Below are 16,535 nucleotides of genomic sequence, written 5' to 3'. Positions count from 1 at the left end.
CTGTGCGTCTCCTTTGTTTGGCACCATGTGGGTGCTGTACACCAATTTAATGCAGCTTGGGCCATCATATTTATCTCACCTCTCAGGAGAGCCAGGGTAGACCCTATGGCAAGGTCAACTCTTAAGTTTGGACACCAGTGACCAAATTTCTTGAGGAAATTAATGACCTCTCCATATCCCCTGTACTGACATCTGCTGGGATAAATAAGTGCTTTTAATATTTTAACTCCTCTGTGTTAGCCACAAGGAAGTGAAAGGGAAAGTGTTCTACAAACAGAACTATAACACAAGCAAAGTATACATTACAATAACAGTTTTATTTTTCCTTTCCATAATCTCAGAATAATGGATGTCTGCATTGTCTGATAAAAGTTTTGTTGCCTTAAAATTGGGAGTAGAAAAATCTCCAAGCTAATTTAGTAGATAAGATAGAGAACAGGTCTTTAATGAAGGCCTTCTGGCATGAGGGGTACAGAAAAGACATGCCCTGTGTCCAGTGGTTCTACAATTTTATGGTATTATCCATCCAATCCCAGAACTGTCTGCCCCCCAGCTCCTCCCCAAATCTGCTCCCCAGCATGCCTCTCTGGAATTGAGTTGAGGATCTCAAGACCCCTTTCTTCCTCATCTTCTTTATGGCACATACTGTTTTCAGAGCTTCTTGAAGATTCCAGGCCTGAGGGTAGCTTTGAATATGACGGTATCTTGTTGTTCAGGCTTGGGGTGCAAATGTTCTTAAACATAACAGGTGTTTACTATAGTCCTGCCTTGAAAGGAGCCTAAACAAGCCTAAAAAACTTAGAAAATTCAATATGAAATGGGGGAATAGGGTTTAGTAAGTGTTAACTACTATTCTAAAGTGTGAGAGACTAAAAATTATACTAAAAGTCTATATTTACTACAGAGCTGATTCTAAAATCTACAAAAAGTTAAAAATCCTAAAAATTCTGAGGCATCAGTCCCCCCTTTACCAAGGATGGGCTGGTCAAAAAAAAACAAAAAAACAAAAAAAAAACCAGCTAGAGAAGAAGCTGGGAATCCCCAAGTGTTGTTAGCTTAGCTTGTTATGCACCTCTTGGTTGTGGTTAAAAAATCCCTTTTGCCAAGTTCTGGGACAAATCAATGGGTAAACATTAAATGTGCCATCAGCTAGCAAAACTTTTGAAATTGTTTTTCCTTACTACGAGCCTGCTCATACAAAGGTTCAAGCTACTATTAAATCTGATACAGTTCTGATGCTCAGCAATTTTAAGGCTCTTTTTTTGTGTAGTTTTGGGACATATCTTTCAAGTTCTTCATGAATTGGCATATTCTTACATTTATTGGCAGAAGTTACCATCACCAACCATCAAGCAAAAACACTGAAACATCCTAATCATATGTTTTGACAAGTGAGTTAAAAGTATTTAACAGAATCACATTCTTCTGCACCAGTCTCCCAGGACTATCTGACCTTTAGACTTTTACAACAGCTTTTCCAAGATTTTCTCCCTTTAACATTCCAATGAAAGCCTTTGGCATGTTTTCAAATCCTTCAGTGACTTGTTCATGGTACTTCACTTTTCCCTGTCAGAAGTAAGAAAAGAAATGGCTGAGTTTTCATCCACAAAATAGAATTAATTACAACAAAATTTTCTCCAGCATGTATGTTTCATCTGAAACATGCAAGCTGGCATGCACCAGGCTAACTCTGTAAAACTAAGTAGGCTGCTGTGAGGATCTGCTTATGTTGTAAAACCTTCTACTTGGAGCCATAAGAGGGAGCAAAAGTCACTGCCAGGCATTCCAGAATAGATTAAGTGCTACTTGGTCCCCAAATAATTGATAGGTAGGGGATCATTTCCCCAAAGCCAGGCCTGTCTCTACCCATACAGAAATATGGAATTGCAAATCCAGGTGATCAAAAGCTGATCCATCCCAAATCCTCATGTTTGTGGAAGTCAAAGCCTCTTAGTCTTTAGTGTTCACACTTACAAACTTCTCACAACCATAAACCAACTTAGTTACTAACTCAGCCTCTATTTAGAAAAATAAAATATAACAAATTGCATACTAAGTCCCTTTAAAGTCCAGCCCCCAATTCCATAAAAACATTCATTCTTGCCAGTAATTTCAGCACAACACTACAATGGAAATCCTAGCTCATACTACAAATGACCAAATGAGAAATAGAGGAATTACCCTAAATATGAAAACCTTCTTTACCAAATAACTGTTTTGAATTACTCTGGAAGCATCCTTTTTCAAAGCCTACATGTATTCTGGAATATATCTAATTCCACAAGCTAATAGAATCATAGAATTCCGCTGGTCTCAACAAAGTAGAAGGGATCAGGCATGTTTACTATGGTTTGAGCGTTCCCAAAAGGCTCAAAGATCATGTCAGGGAAAAGTACTATGCCGGGACCTCGCCTAAACAGCTATGGCACGAGGCCCCTTGCAAAGAGGGAAGCTATGCTGTGAGTACACCTTATAGAAAACTACCCCTTCCTTCCTTACCTCCACAACCCACTTTAGCAGGGCCTTCATGCCTTCCTCTGTGCGGTTTTTCCAGCGGCTCACAATAAACCCTTCCATTCGAAGCTCTTTGAAAATCATTGGAATTTGCATGTAAGGCCCTGCAAGAGAAGAGAACCAGAAAGCAATGTGCAGTGTCAATTTCATTTAAAAAAAATCCCATGCATAAAACGGGCTTTTAGCAGTAAACTCCACTGAATCACTTTGTTTCAGTCAGAAGAAACAGGTATTTTTTCTCCAAACAGAGTTTCCAGGACAAAAGACCAAGGATTCATGGATAAACAGCCACACAGGGAAATAAAAGCCTGATCTGTAATGCTGTGGGACTAAACACCAACATTTCTGAAAACAGCTTCATTCAGAAGTAAACTGGCCTCAGCTTTAAGTGAGGTACTTCAGTTGAATCTCAAAAATACTGTTTTGACAGGTTCTTTGACAGCCTGCCAGGCTCTCATCCTCTAACTCCCAAAATTTAAGTTATAAACTCTGAAGCACAGTTCCCTCAATGACAAAAATGTGGATAGTGTCCTCACTCTCAAAAGCCTGTTTCATTTTTTTAATGTGATCTGAGAGTCCAAAGCCAGTCAGTTGTCAAAGAGAATTCAGACCTCCCGTTTCTTCTAGAAGGCGATTTTGGAAAACTTAAATGTTATTGTAAGTGAATATTCATCTCAGCCACATTTCTCAGCAGTTTCACTAGCAGCTGAAATCTTATGGGGGGGGGGCAGGTGGGAAAGAAACCCTAGGATGCATCGTCTAAAAACCCGAGGGAAATCCACTATCTCATCTAAAAGTGTGTACTACTGTGTAAATGACATCATGCACAACACCAGCCTTCTATGATCTATATTTGCTTAGAGCCCTGTGGAGCCCTGTTCAAAGTAGTTTAGTCACTGCTTCATTTCTAATCAGCTGATGTTTTCCATCCAGTGTGAGTGTGCACAAAGGAGGATGAGTGCACTTACACACAAGGAGTGTGGTCATGCTCCTGCTGCCCAGAGCAGCGGTTAGTTACCTGAATGTACACACATACAAACACTTAAATGGCACAGGGAAACAATAATAAAATCTCAAAAGACTCCTGTTATGTCTCTCTGCCATCACCAAACAGGAAATCATCTTAGACACAATAAAGCAGGCCCACACCTTTCTGAGGCACAGAGTCATTGTACAGAGAGATGGCTCCACAGATTGCAATCCTTCCATATTTCTTCATGTGGTTGATAGCAATACTGGCAAATTCTCCACCCACCTGCAAAAACCAGAGCATGTTTAGCTTTAGAGACAATCCAGTGTTTAGTACTTATTACCAAAATCTGCCAACCTTGCATCATTGCACCAAGGGGTGCAGTCAGGCAGTGGAGAGGCAAGTTGCACCACTCCAAAGATCTGGCTGCAGAAACTCTTACACTTAGACAACACTATAAGGACTCAATCTCACTCTTCTAAAAATTAGTTATGAACATAGGAAATGAGTTTTAATTCCAAATCTGCTTCACAGATCTTGGTTTGGAAGTGTTGGGCACATAGATCCCTCCTCCTAAGGGCATGTCTAGGGCCAGTAAGAAGCACCAGCTTATCCCACACACCAGTCTGCACTTTTACATCTTCACATTGTGGTGATGTCAAGCTTTTACTTAATGATTCTCTTCAAAACAGGGATGTGGTTTTTTATCAGAAGCTTTTAACGGTGAGAAGCTGTGAGAAAATCTACTGCTGGGGGAACTCTGCACAGAAGTTCGAAGTGAGAGGAAAGGGAATGGATGTGACCATAAAACATAATTAAGGCCTTGGCAGCACTGGAGATGAAATTCAGAAGGGTAAGACAAAGTAACTAGGAGCTTCTGGAACCCTGCTCCTTGAACTTGGCATTCCTGTCAATTGCCAGGGCAAGGCAGGTATGTTGCAATCCACACAGAACACCATGACTAATCCCTGGTTCGCCAGACTGCTGAAAGAAGGATGAGCTAAAGAGGTGATGATGCCTTTTTTTAAACCAGGAAGCTAGCCAGGGAGTTTTAGGCCACTACATCTCCTAATACCTCTGTGCCCAGGTATTATATTATCAGGTATAATTCATATGTTAGCTGTAGGAAAGTTAGTAGGAAATTAAATGAGCCAGGGCTGGTTGTTTGTTTTGAAGGTGAACTGACATGGTTTAACTGCATCCATACTGTTAAACTCTCTTCAAAACGACATGATCACATTTAAACAGCCTACTGAGAACAGTACACAGTCCCCGTTTATCCCAGCTATACTTGGGAGAGGTCAGAAACCCTCTATGGGCCATTCCAGTAGTTTTACCAGTGGGCCTTGCCATTCTTTTGTTTACAAGCACCAGTGCAGCCCCCGTGACCACATAATATGGAGCAATCTACACTCACTCCCCTTCTGCAATAGCAGAGAACTGGCTTTGGTCCAAAGTGGGCCAGGAATGGACTGAAGCTGTCTCTGTTCAGCATCAGTTAAATGTTACTGTGACCCTTACCTCCCCAAAATTGGCCACACTTTCAGAGAGTGAAGTAAAACTTCTTTATCTCTGTTCACAAACACTGCCAACAATCCAGCTTTGCCTTTCAATCTTTGTCCTTTCTATTGCTGCCCAAGTCAGCTGCAGAAATATGTGTGGAAAGGGAACAGGAAAGCAGAAAGTTCTTTTTCTTGATTAAATGGATCTCAGTATTGAGTTCCTGATGTAGTCTGCAGTTAGATGTACACAATATTGAGATCCTGATGTAATTTATGGAAAATGACAACTGCTCAGGGCAAGGCCTTCTCTCTGAACTCACATTATCAAAGAAACAGTCGTAGCCATCAGGAGAGGCTTTACTCAGTGCTTCATCCAAAGATTTAATAGTCTTGTAATTAAAAGCTTCATCAAAGCCTATTTTTTTCAGATAGGCAACCTTGTCATCTGATCCAGCACAGCCAACCACTTTGCAACCCTGCAAGGAAAGGAAAAGAACATTTTTAGTTATACCCTGACAACACAGGCTGACACTCAAAGAGTGCTGGGTGCAGACCTCACCCTTAAAGTGCAGCCATTATCACCATATGAGCTCCTGAGCTCTAGGAAATATTTAACTAGCTTTGCTACATCTTCAGGAGCTTGTTCCATCCCAAGATCCCAGTGCAGGATGCTTGCCCTACTGATCATTCATAACCTTGTTGCCCTGTCTCCCAGCTGAGCCTCCTGAGGAGCAAGTATGAGCGGTTCAAGCCACGCACCCCAATTTTAGCAAGCTGCCCAACCACAGAGCCCACAGCGCCAGCTGCAGCATTAACCAGCACCGTCTCTCCTGGCTTCATCTTGCAGACCTCCAGCAGTCCAAAATACGCAGTGAGGCTGTGAAGAAAAGGGAAGAATGGCTCAGTGAGGAGTAAAAGATGACAGACTCAGAGATAGGACTTGACCACATTGAATCACAATATCATCACAACCAGAACAAGATTCAGTTTTCCTCATTCTTTAAGAAATACAAAAATTAACCCAACCTTCTTACTTTTTTTCTTTATTATAGCTCCTCAAAGAGAGGCACCATAATCTCCAAGGCAAATCTCCTCTGATCTAGAGGGTGGGCCCAACTTCAGGTCTTCTACAGGGTAAGGGCACCCAGAATCACATGTTTCTTATCAGAGTGAACAGGCTTGTAGAACAAGACAAGGGTCATACAGATAGGCAGAAAAATCCTGCACAGCAAAATCCAGATGATAGTTGCCTTTTCACCTCAAAACTCACCCTGGCATGCCAACCGTTCCAAGAGCTAGAGATTTGGGGAGTGATTCTGGCCAACTGGAAGGAAGGAGATGTAGGTTTTTCCCATCAGAGATGAAATGAGTTCTCCAGCCACTGTCAGCCACAACAAAGGCCCCCACTGTGAAAGCAGGATTCTTGCTTTCTACAATCCTGTTTAAAAGAGAGAGGGAAAAAAAAAAAAAGAATACCCTGTCAGAGACAAATCAATACTGATTCTTCAAAGAAATATTTCACATCAGGACATTTAGCCCATGCCTGCTGATGCTGTAGGTGTCAAGTGCCTTTCCTGAAATGTCTGCAGTCTCTTATTACCAGGGAGACATTGGCCAAGATGATTCTAGACTCAGCTCTGCCCAAAACAAATCCAATTTTCCCACAAGTACCAACTCTTTTTTTGACTGTCACCTAGTATGAGTTCAGACTAGGCTTCTGTGAGCTAGAATGCAGGAAGGAGAGTGCTGGCAATAAAGCATAGGAGCTGCAGATAGGCTGTAACAAGCAATTCCCTTCTCAGACAACCTACAACCCATTTAAAAAGTTGAAGATCCTGAAGATGGAACCTCTTGGGGTAATGAAACCAGAGAGAAAGCAGTATATAAAAAGAGGGAGAAGTTCATATCAGCAGTGTCTCTTTACCAAATGAAACTTCAACTTCCTTGTCTCAACAGGAAAACTATGTTGGAAAAGGGTAGGTAAGCAGCTTTGAATTATTAGAAACAGTTGGCCTTCTGTTCAGCAGACTTGGTTGTTAATTTACCCCAGGCCTCTGTGTTCCTGCAGAGAAACACAAGAGTCAAAGGCCACAGATGTTCCTAAGAGCAACTTACAGGCAGCACAGCAGGAACAAGCTGACAAAGGGAAACATCTGTGTAGCTAAATTACCACAAGCTTGCAAAAAAGATGGACTTACAGCCCTTTCACTGGAGCTGCATTTTTCAGTGACTATGAGATATTTTCAGTTGGAGCAGATAGCAGGCATGGTTGTGGGCATGCAATTACTAGTACATCAGGTTTTAAAATGTGAAGTTGGCACCTATGACAAATACAATAGTTGGTCCTTCATACCTGTAAAATTTGCCTTTGAGACCATTATCACCAGAAATAATGTATAGGTTTTATCAGATGCCTAAATGCTCTCCATTAGAGGCAAAAGTGGTTCTTAGGGGAAAGACAGATTCCAACCAATTACATATAAGAATACAGTTGCAGAAGTATGCAGACTCAAGTCAAGAATAGGTAACACAGACTGCAGATGTCTCCAACTTCAGCACATTCCTGTTGAGATCTGCCATATTCATGGATAACAAGAACTGAAGATCTTACCTGGCAACCTGTGTGCCTATCATTATGTCCCCTTCCTTCATGTCCCTTTGACTGTAAGCTCTGTAACAGAGGCAACCGTGGCTTATTGTGAGAAACTTTAATAATATTCCAGATACACTATGACAATTGTAGCTACTGTCTGACCAAAAAGAGAATACCAGCAGTGCTGTTGAACAGATCGCAAAGAGCTTGTCACTGTAGTGGCATAACTGGATGTTTTCCAGAGCCAGCTACTTGAGCATCCTGTCTTGACCAAATACTGGACGGGAGTGTGGGGGGAAACCATATCATTAATCTTCCCAGCATGGTCCACCACCACAAGAAGCCTAAGACTCAGAGAACTGACACCTGCACCCACCAGCATCCTCTTCAAACTACCTAGATTCCCTGACCTTCAACTGCCCCCTGTTAACATCAGTCTATCAGCAATGTTCAACTTAGAATATGTACTCTTAAGTAAAAGGTTGCTAAGGTAAATGAAGCAGGTACTTCTACAGGCCTGCAGTCTCATTTGAGCCTGTTGCATTTCAGTGGAACACACAACAAGGAAAACCAGCAGATTCGAAGAAAAGGGCAGCAGCTAAATTTTCCCAGTGTCTAGCTAAATTTGGCGCAGTTCCATATTTTGAGTCTTGTAATTTACACACATTTAATAAAAAGCAGACAAAGGCATTAGGATTCTGACAACAAGGGTTGTTGTTGACAACTCTCAGTACATGTTACTTTGAGTTTTAAGTGGCTGATGGAATTAGGCATCTTAGCCAGCAATTCATAAAGAAGAAAAATATATACCTCATGTAAGGGTCAACACTGAGAAACACTGATTCAAGCAGCAACTCTGCAACAAAAGACAAAGCAAATTCCTGGACATTAGCAGTGCAGCAAAGCACAGTTTCCACAAGTCAGTCTTTCAGCTAAATTGATTGGAATTCCTGACAGCTCAAAACCTCCATCCTTTAAGGAAGACCTACCAGAAATAACTACTACATTCATTAGTTTTCATTATGGATATGCTGTTACAAAGGACATTTTCTGTAGTGTATCTAAGAGACTAGCTTATTTTCAAACCTGCTTTTTTTGCATCTGCCTCCTCTCTCTATAGAAGAAGGGTCAAGTGGCCAGAACCCCTAAGTAAAACTCTCATTTTTGACCCATGTGTAAAAGGGCATCTCACGATTCAGCCACCAGAGGGTGGTAAGAAACCCTGGCACAAGTCAAATACAAACACTACTTAGCTGCCCTATACAGAAAGCATTAATTTATCTTTTTTAAGTAGCTTAATCCACTTTACTGTCTCTAGTGACACTAGTTCTTGGAAAATGTACCATTAAACATATTTTAATTTAAATTCTCATTCACATCGCAGTTTTATCTGTTCATCTCCACCTACTAATACTTTTCATTGCCTGTGCTGCAGTGGTCTATTTAGTACACAATCTAGAAATACATTCAGATAGAAATATCTTCTCATTACTTGAGAGTGAGCAGGAAGGCTATGTAACATAAAGGGAAGGCCAACTTCTTTAGAAGTGTTACTATACTATGAAGTTATGCCTCTTTTTGCTGTCGGGATTAAACTGGGAAGGAAAAAATTACTCCATGTTCTTAAATACTCACAGGCATGAAATTTTTAAGTGTGTCTCTATATGTAAGTAGAAATCGCTTTTCAAACATTTAAGTTGCAAACATAACTGGTACTTTAATGCAATTTCTTTTGTGAACCTTTTAAAGTTGAGTAAATTTGGTAAAGGACAAGTGGTGGGATGAAGCTCAAGACAGCATGGTCGATGCAGATGTCCATGTGAAAGGGAAAATCAAAGTTCATTGTTTTATCAACAGTTCTTGTATATAATAAGTTAACATATTCCTTACCCTTTTCAAAACAGACAACCACAGCCATAAAAACTGCCCATTTTTTTACTGTTTATATTCACCCTCTCTTGTTACAACAGATAAAATCTAACATGACTAAGGACTAGGCAAAAAAAATATAACGACTGGCAGAAAAAAAGTGTTGAATGCAGGCAGAAGTCTCGCGGTGTTCCTTCTTAAAATAAAAAAACTAACCTTTACTGACTCCAGCCTCGAGAACTCCCAGCTGCAGGCTCATTGCCACTGCACAGTCAACTGCTCTCCATCAGCACTGCTATCAGTATTTTCCCTACCAGCATGAAAAACTCCGCTGAATACCTACTCCTAGATGTTGTCTCCTCCAATATTTTTCCAAAATATTTTTCAAAATAATGTGGATAAAAACCTTTCACTAGGAAAGCATGTTTGGATTTTACAACAGTTATCTCATTTTCTCTGTATCATAATCAGCTTCTTTGTTTCTAAATTAAACAAATTCTGATTTCCTTGGGGCTGTGGGTTTCAAGGCTGTATCACTTCGGCAGTTTTCTCCAGTAAGCTTTATTTGCAGACAGGATTGAATGCCTTTGTCATCCGGCACCAAGTGGAATTAGGCAGCTTGAAACTCTGAAAGATACGGCCCAGATGCTGTGTGCTGGAGTTAGAAGCACTCAGCCATTGTTTTAAAGGGTATTATCAGAAGGCAACATGACTTATAAATCACCAAACCCATCAGCACACTTGTTCTTCAGCAGCTGTCCTCTCTTAAGGTGCATGGCTTGTCCAAGCCATGTCACAGCATTTTTGAAGGTACAAGCCAGAGAAACACGCAAACAGTTCTAAGATGCACAGCCATACATCAGCAATCACAGGCAGCGCTTCACTCACCCCCATCCTTCAGATTTGGCAGCTCTATCTCTTTCAGGTCAAAGTCGCTGTTTTTGGGGAAACCTTCAAATTGCTTCTTCAGAACCCACGCCTTGGCAGTCACCATCCTGCACAACAAACAACACAAAGACCACCTGTCAAAGGGTTGTCCGACAGTACTGGGCTGCTCATGGCAGCTGGATTATACTTCATGAGGTAGAACAATTATCTTGATAATATGCCATCACACAAGAAAGCCTTTGCTTACGTGGCAATATCACCAGATTAAGAAAATGTCTGAAAAGGACCGCATTGCCTTAGCAACCCAGAGCTTCCTGTGACTTGCCAGACCTTCCTGCCTGCTGGCAGCAAGCCCTGCAGTGGGAAATCAGCCCTGGCATGTTGTATGACTTCCACCCTAAAGATATTGAAGGGAGAAAATCTACTAGTTTAACGTGGGGGGAAAACAAACAAACAAACAACAAACAAACAAAAACAACAAACAAACAAAACAAAAACAAAAACAAAAAAATTATAAGGAAAAAATCCCTGATTACTTGGGATAAGTACTGAACCTAAACTTCTACAAACTTGAACTAAAGTACAATTTGGAAAAGCCAAGGTAAGCACAACTTCTTTCTGTGACATTCATTATATTGAAAGAAAATGCTCCTCCGGTTGCCAAGCTTAGGGCTTGGAACTGGCAGCTCATTGTTACTGGTGTTTTCCACACAAGACAGAAACAAAAAAACAACTTGCAATAATTCTAACCTCACAGGCCCTTTTTCCTTCTTATACACAAGTGCACCAAAAAGAAAGAGAAGTTATACTTAGCGTAGGCAGGTGGAAGGATTTCTTCTGCTGTCAAGTCTAGTCAATAACCTTCTGCACCCGACTCGGCCAGTGGCTGGACTCCTTCAGTCACACACACTTTCAAAGTGAAAATGTGGGCTTTTATAGATAGGACTGGTACCGCCCTCAATACACTTCCCCAGGAGTAAGTGCAAACCATCAGCAAACATAGCATAGGACACACCCATTGTGTGTCACCTTTTTCCTATTAAGATATGAGATAATTCCTCCAGAACGCCCCCCCCCCCCAAGTTCAGTGCCCAGCCTGTTGCACGGGGATGTTACGCAACACGCAAAGCTGAATGCACAGACACGGGGTTCTAGAAACCATAAAAACCTGCAGTCTGGAGACCTATCCCACAGCATGGAAATTTCTTCAAATCAGTTTTTACCAGTCCAGCCCTAGAACTCGCAAAAGTTCTCCCTCTGGGGAAAAATATCTAATTAAAAAATGTCAAATTCAGTGTTCAATTCATCGTTTAGCATAGCAAATGATCCATATGTTTGTCACTCGTGGCGTGTGCTCTGACATCCTCACCGTCCCCCGTGCACGCCCCGAAGGATCAGAGCATTTGTGGTTTAGCCTCACCGTTGGCGAGCAACCTTAAGAAACATTAGCAAGCTTTGTCATTTTGCCTCAACTACGTTGCAATGAGGCATGGGGCTGGAAGAAAAGTTTGTCCAAGGACCATGCGTCTTCAGCTTTTGTTCTTGCGAAAACATTCGAGCACAATGCGAAGGGTGAAAAGTGTAAAGAACCCAAAACATAGTGAAGTGTTTAACTACAAAACTTATGAAGACAGAAGTACTAATCAGGAACAAGGACCTGAGGGGAAGTGGAGGGGAAGGGAGGGGAAGGCAAAACGTTTTACTAAAGATGCACACGCAAGAACTAATGAAAACAGGGCAAGCTCTCCATTATTTAGATAAAAACTTAAGCCACCAAATCCAGAAACTCATCGGCGATTAACAGGTTTCTGGGATGAAAAAAAGGTATTCCTGGTTCCTCAATGAGAAACAAACACAGCACTGCTGAAGGGTTCCAGCACCAGAGCTGTGCGCTAGGGAAATCACTTATATCAAGACACCTTCCACAAAATTAGAAAAGTATCATCAAATTCAAAGTCAAAGCATCCCACACTCGGTAAATGGGCAGCCAAAACCAGCGTTTCCATCTGCTGCTGTATTTCCTTTGGTGTTAACGGTGCTTAGCTGTAACAAAAGATATCGTGACACCGTAGCAATACCAAAGCAAAGCCAGCAAAAGGGCTTACAGGAGCGAAAGGTGAGTTCAAAGTAACACAAAACTGATCCCACTCACTCGCTTACACGCACAGGCATTGCGAGGGGTTTGTCCCACCAGTGTGCTCCAGCCAGGAATGACCAGGGACAAAGGGATGCTGGCTAGGCTGGCAGCTATTCGCTGATGTGCCATTTGTACCCCCGGGGAGTCAACAGTGATTCAGAAATGCTTTGACTCCCATCGTGTCCCACGTTTGTGAGTCATCAGTATTGACTCCTTGCCTTTTGTCTCTTTTGTCTCTGTGCCTCAAGGCTCCAGCCCTGCTCTTTACATTCCCACCATCATCTCTTAATAGCTCGAGTCTTCGAACCTGATACAACCTGTTTCAAGCTGTGCCTTGTTTTCCCTACCTGGCCCCCTCAAACACTAATTACGTAATTATGATGATCTGCAATCCTAAATGCCATCAGTACAGGCCATTTCTGTCTTCAACTGATTCTTTTGGTGCTTCCACTCTTAGACCTCTCTTTCACACCAATCTTCACATTCCTATTAAAAAATTCTACTTTTTCAGAAGAGCAATGATCCTGCCTACAAACAATAATAAAAGATTAATTTCATTGAACCATTTTTGTTACATTTAGGCATAATTTTGGAAACAGGAGAAAATTTCTGCTGCCCACTTCTCTCTTCCTACTGAAATCACATCCTTATAACCACTTCAAGACTAGGAGTGTTTTCTGTAGGTTGTAAAACAAAAAACCTAAGCAAAACAAAAAAAAAAACAGAAAACAGAACATAGACATGTGCTTCATTAATGGATTCACAAACCAATTTCCAGGTTAACAAACCAAGATTATTTAGTATGTTTAGATATAAAATACTAAGAAGTGGTAAGAACTGCTTTTCTTAAGCATACCAAAGAGTGCTTAAGCATACTCCAAAGGATAAATAGCAGTGATGCAACCTTTTGGGGATTCCATTTAAAGTTTTACTGAACTGAGCATGTGGTAGCTACCATCTCAGCTCCAAAAGCAGTAACCTGCCTTTGTAAACCGTAAAGCTACTTTGTCTTCAGTGTCAGTAGGTTTGGATAATACATTTCTTTTGTGTATTTTCTGTATAAAGTGTTTCACAGACCATTATTATAGCAAAGAGGCTGCTATGATAAAAACTTCAGAAAGAATAGCCCAAGACAGTGATAAAAAGATTATTTAAAAAATAAGGTGATGCATTTCTGCTTGATTTTCTTACAAAAGAACCGCTGAAGCTTTTACTGAAATTGAAGTCCAAGATAGCGTTTATTCTGATGTCCTTCAAACCCTCCTTGTCCCCTCATCTAGACCATCAAGTTATATAAAGAACACCTAGGAAAGAAGTAATGGAATGGGAAATCTTGTTTCTTTGAACTAATCAAATACATAAGAAAGCAAAGATCCTACCTGTGTTCAGACACTGCAGTTGCTGCAAACTGTAGCTGAGCCGAAAGCAAAGCACTTCATGCAGGTTGTCACAGCTCGGTCTGCGAAATCAGCATGAGAAAGAAGGTTCACAATTCAGGGGAAAAGGGGAGAGAAGAAGGAAGAGGTGAAAACTGGAATCCCATACTACATACTAGCAACTGAAAAAGAAGATCAAGAATAAAAGAGACAGACAAGTCTGAAAAAAATCGAAATAGTTTGACTGGAGGCTGAGGAGCTGGTGGTGATACCAGAAATCTGGGAATATTCACATTCAAGTGGAAAAGCAGTAAAGCTCTCAAGGCAGCATGAGTCACACCAGAAAAGCTTACCTTTCTTAGATAATCCCAGCTATTATTCCTAGCCTGGACTTGCCCAAATCTAACCTTGAGGACAAATTCGTTTTAGCAGCCTGTCAGTTACAAATAAGTTCAATTCAAATCTGGCGTTATCTTAACCGTTCATTTTCCTGACACTCACAATTTGCAGATACGATTGTGGTACTTTTATGTCCATTCTGAAGCAGGAACACCTCTGCTCACATCTACATTGGAAGAAAAGGGTATGATTAAAAGCTAAGCAAAGTATATCCCTCGGACACAGTTGGTTTGTAGATCATTGCTGAGGAAAAACTCGCCGTGGCAGCAGTTTTTCAGGTAATCATCATCTCGTCTAGTTTCTTTCCCCAGATCCAATCTATGCCTCCTGCAGCATTTCAAAGCAACCTGCCAGGCACCAGCATGAAGGACTTGCCAAATACCTTAGAAAACAAACAACAACCTCCCCTCCCACCTCAGCCAAACAAACACAAAAGGACTTCTTGGCAGCAGAGACTGGGGAGTAAATAATACAGAGGCTACCTCAGGATCGCATGCACATACAGGATTACCAATTACCTGGGAGTGATCATGGCCTCAAATCATATGTACCTACAAGTTTTAGCAAAAATTACCCGTTCCTCCCCTCTGGCTTAGCTATTACAATGCTTTCTCAAAATTTACTTCTTTTTTTTTTTTTTCTTCTGTTATAAAAACAAAGTAAAGGCAAACCACTCCCGTGTTACTTTTGGCAGAGACTGTACTTCTAAGCAAGCATGACACTGCATTATGAAGCAATAAAGCTGCACTTTCACTTCCTTACGCAATACTATTAAGTCGTGGAAGAAGCTCAGAGATGGTAAATGAGTAGTCATCCCTCTGGTACAAGACTATGCTACCCTGCACTTTGTTACAAGGTTGTAATTCCAGCAGAGGTTCAAAAGAGCAAGTTCATTTAAGGAGGTGAAAAGGGAAGCAATACCTTCACTGAAACCGGTCTGTTGCCCTTCAGCTCTCAGAAATTGCATATAGTGAGATTCTTTAGAACTACAAGAAAAAAAGAAGCAGGAAGTTGACAGATAGGAAGATGGGATTGAGTGTGCTCTCAGCATTTTTGCAGATGACACCAAGTTGGGTGGGAGTTGATTTGCTGGAGGGTAGAAATGCTCTGCAGAGGGGTCTGGACAGGCTGCATCGATGGGCCAAAGCTAATTGTATGAGGTTCAACAAATCCAAGTGCTGAACCCAAGGAGTTCACAACAACCCCAGGCAGCTCTACAGGCTGGGTGGAGAAGGCGTCTGGGAAGCTGCCCAGCAGGAGAGGACCTGGGGATGCTGGTCGACAGCAGCTGAACATGAGCCAAGAGTGTGCCCAGGTGGCCAAGAAGGCCAATGGCATCCTGCCCGGGATCAGAAATACATGCAATTCAGTGTGGCCAGCAGGACTTTGGTAAATGATGACTCACCTGCACTGGTGAGGCTGCACCTCAAATTCTGTGTCCAGTTCTGGGCTCCTCACTTCAAGAAAGACCTTGAGGTGCTGGAGCAAGTCCAGGGAAGGACAATGGAGCTGGTGAAGGGTCTGGAGAGTAAGTCATACGAGAAGCAGCTGAGGGAGCTGGGGTTGTTCAACCTGGAGAAAAGGAGGGTCAGGGGAGACCTTATCACTCTGTACAACTACCTGAAAGGAGATTATAGCCAGGTAGGGGTTGGTTGGTCTCTTCTCCCGGGTAACAAGTGACAAGACAGGACTAGAGGAAATGGCCTCGAGCTGTGCAAAGGGAGGTTTAGATCAGATACTGTGAAAGTTTTTTTCACATCAAGAGTTGTAAAGCATTGGAATAGGCTGCTCAGGGAAGTGGTGGAATCACCATCCCTGAAAGCGTTCAAAAAACATGTGGATACGGCACTTGAGGACATGGTTTACTTGGGAACATAGTGGTGGCACTGGGTTGACAGCTGGACTTGATCTTAAAGCTCTTTTTCAGTCTTAGCAATTCAGTGATTCTATCGGACACTGCAGGTGATGTGGGCTGACAAATCAAGCTGAAACTTTTTGAAGGGCCAGCTGTGCTTCCCTGGTCACTGCACAGCACTCATATGATTTTTTCAAGCACTCTTTTTACTTCTCCCTTGCTTAAATGTTGATACAGGCCAAACATACATTGCAACATCAGTAAATGTAAAATTTCATCAAAGAGGTAGGGACATACCACAGAACACTTTTGCTTCCTGGATTTGCAGCAACACCCCTTTGCAGCATAAGCATCTTTTGCAGTGTAGTGTAGTAAGTGCAGTCAGAAGGGAAATGACAAACATGTTTTCAAGCACCAGCAACCCCTCTGAGG

At 41.7% G+C, this 16,535-nt stretch overlaps 1 protein-coding gene across 3 annotated transcripts; it reads right to left on the bottom strand.

Annotated features, from left to right (window-relative positions):
• Positions 1-292: 292 nt before the first annotated feature.
• PTGR1 (prostaglandin reductase 1) lies at positions 293-15,269 on the bottom strand. Of its 3 annotated transcripts, none has more exons than XM_027910414.1 (10): positions 15,265-15,269; positions 10,337-10,443; positions 8,390-8,435; positions 7,598-7,657; positions 6,257-6,424; positions 5,746-5,863; positions 5,307-5,462; positions 3,664-3,769; positions 2,500-2,618; positions 293-1,566 (listed from the first exon to the last, which is right to left on the bottom strand). In XM_027910414.1, the coding sequence occupies exons 2-10, from the start codon at positions 10,440-10,442 to the stop codon at positions 1,456-1,458; spliced, it is 990 nt and encodes a 329-aa protein (XP_027766215.1). In that variant the 5' UTR covers position 10,443; positions 15,265-15,269; the 3' UTR covers positions 293-1,455. The 3 variants fall into 3 exon arrangements, with proteins under 3 accessions (XP_027766215.1, XP_027766279.1, XP_027766342.1); XM_027910478.1 differs by lacking the exon at positions 15,265-15,269 and having other exon boundaries at positions 293-789; positions 1,454-1,566; XM_027910541.1 differs by lacking the exons at positions 6,257-6,424; positions 15,265-15,269.
• Between the last annotated feature and the right edge of the window lie 1,266 nt (positions 15,270-16,535).

The sequence above is a fragment of the Empidonax traillii genome, unplaced genomic scaffold, assembly GCF_003031625.1.
Source record: "Empidonax traillii isolate 1590-97213 ecotype Southwest subspecies unplaced genomic scaffold, ASM303162v1 scaffold3:size4013460, whole genome shotgun sequence".
NCBI classification, from domain to species: domain Eukaryota; kingdom Metazoa; phylum Chordata; class Aves; order Passeriformes; family Tyrannidae; genus Empidonax; species Empidonax traillii.
Note: the sequence above shows the minus strand (reverse complement) of the source record. Positions and strands in the feature narration are given on the sequence as shown.

What these genes read in the sequence shown, in the direction of transcription:
- PTGR1 (XM_027910414.1), bottom strand. Translation starts at nt 10,442, where the DNA reads ATGGTGACTGCCAAGGCGTGGGTTCTGAAGAAGCAATTTGAAGGTTTC. An exon ending in ATAGGCACACAGGTTGCCAG is followed by an intron (nt 6,425 to 7,597) that starts GTAAGATCTTCA and finishes TCTTTTAAACAG; the next exon opens with GATTGTAGAAAGCAAGAATC. An exon ending in GGCAGCTTGCTAAAATTGGG is followed by an intron (nt 5,463 to 5,745) that starts GTGCGTGGCTTG and finishes CTTTCCTTGCAG; the next exon opens with GGTTGCAAAGTGGTTGGCTG.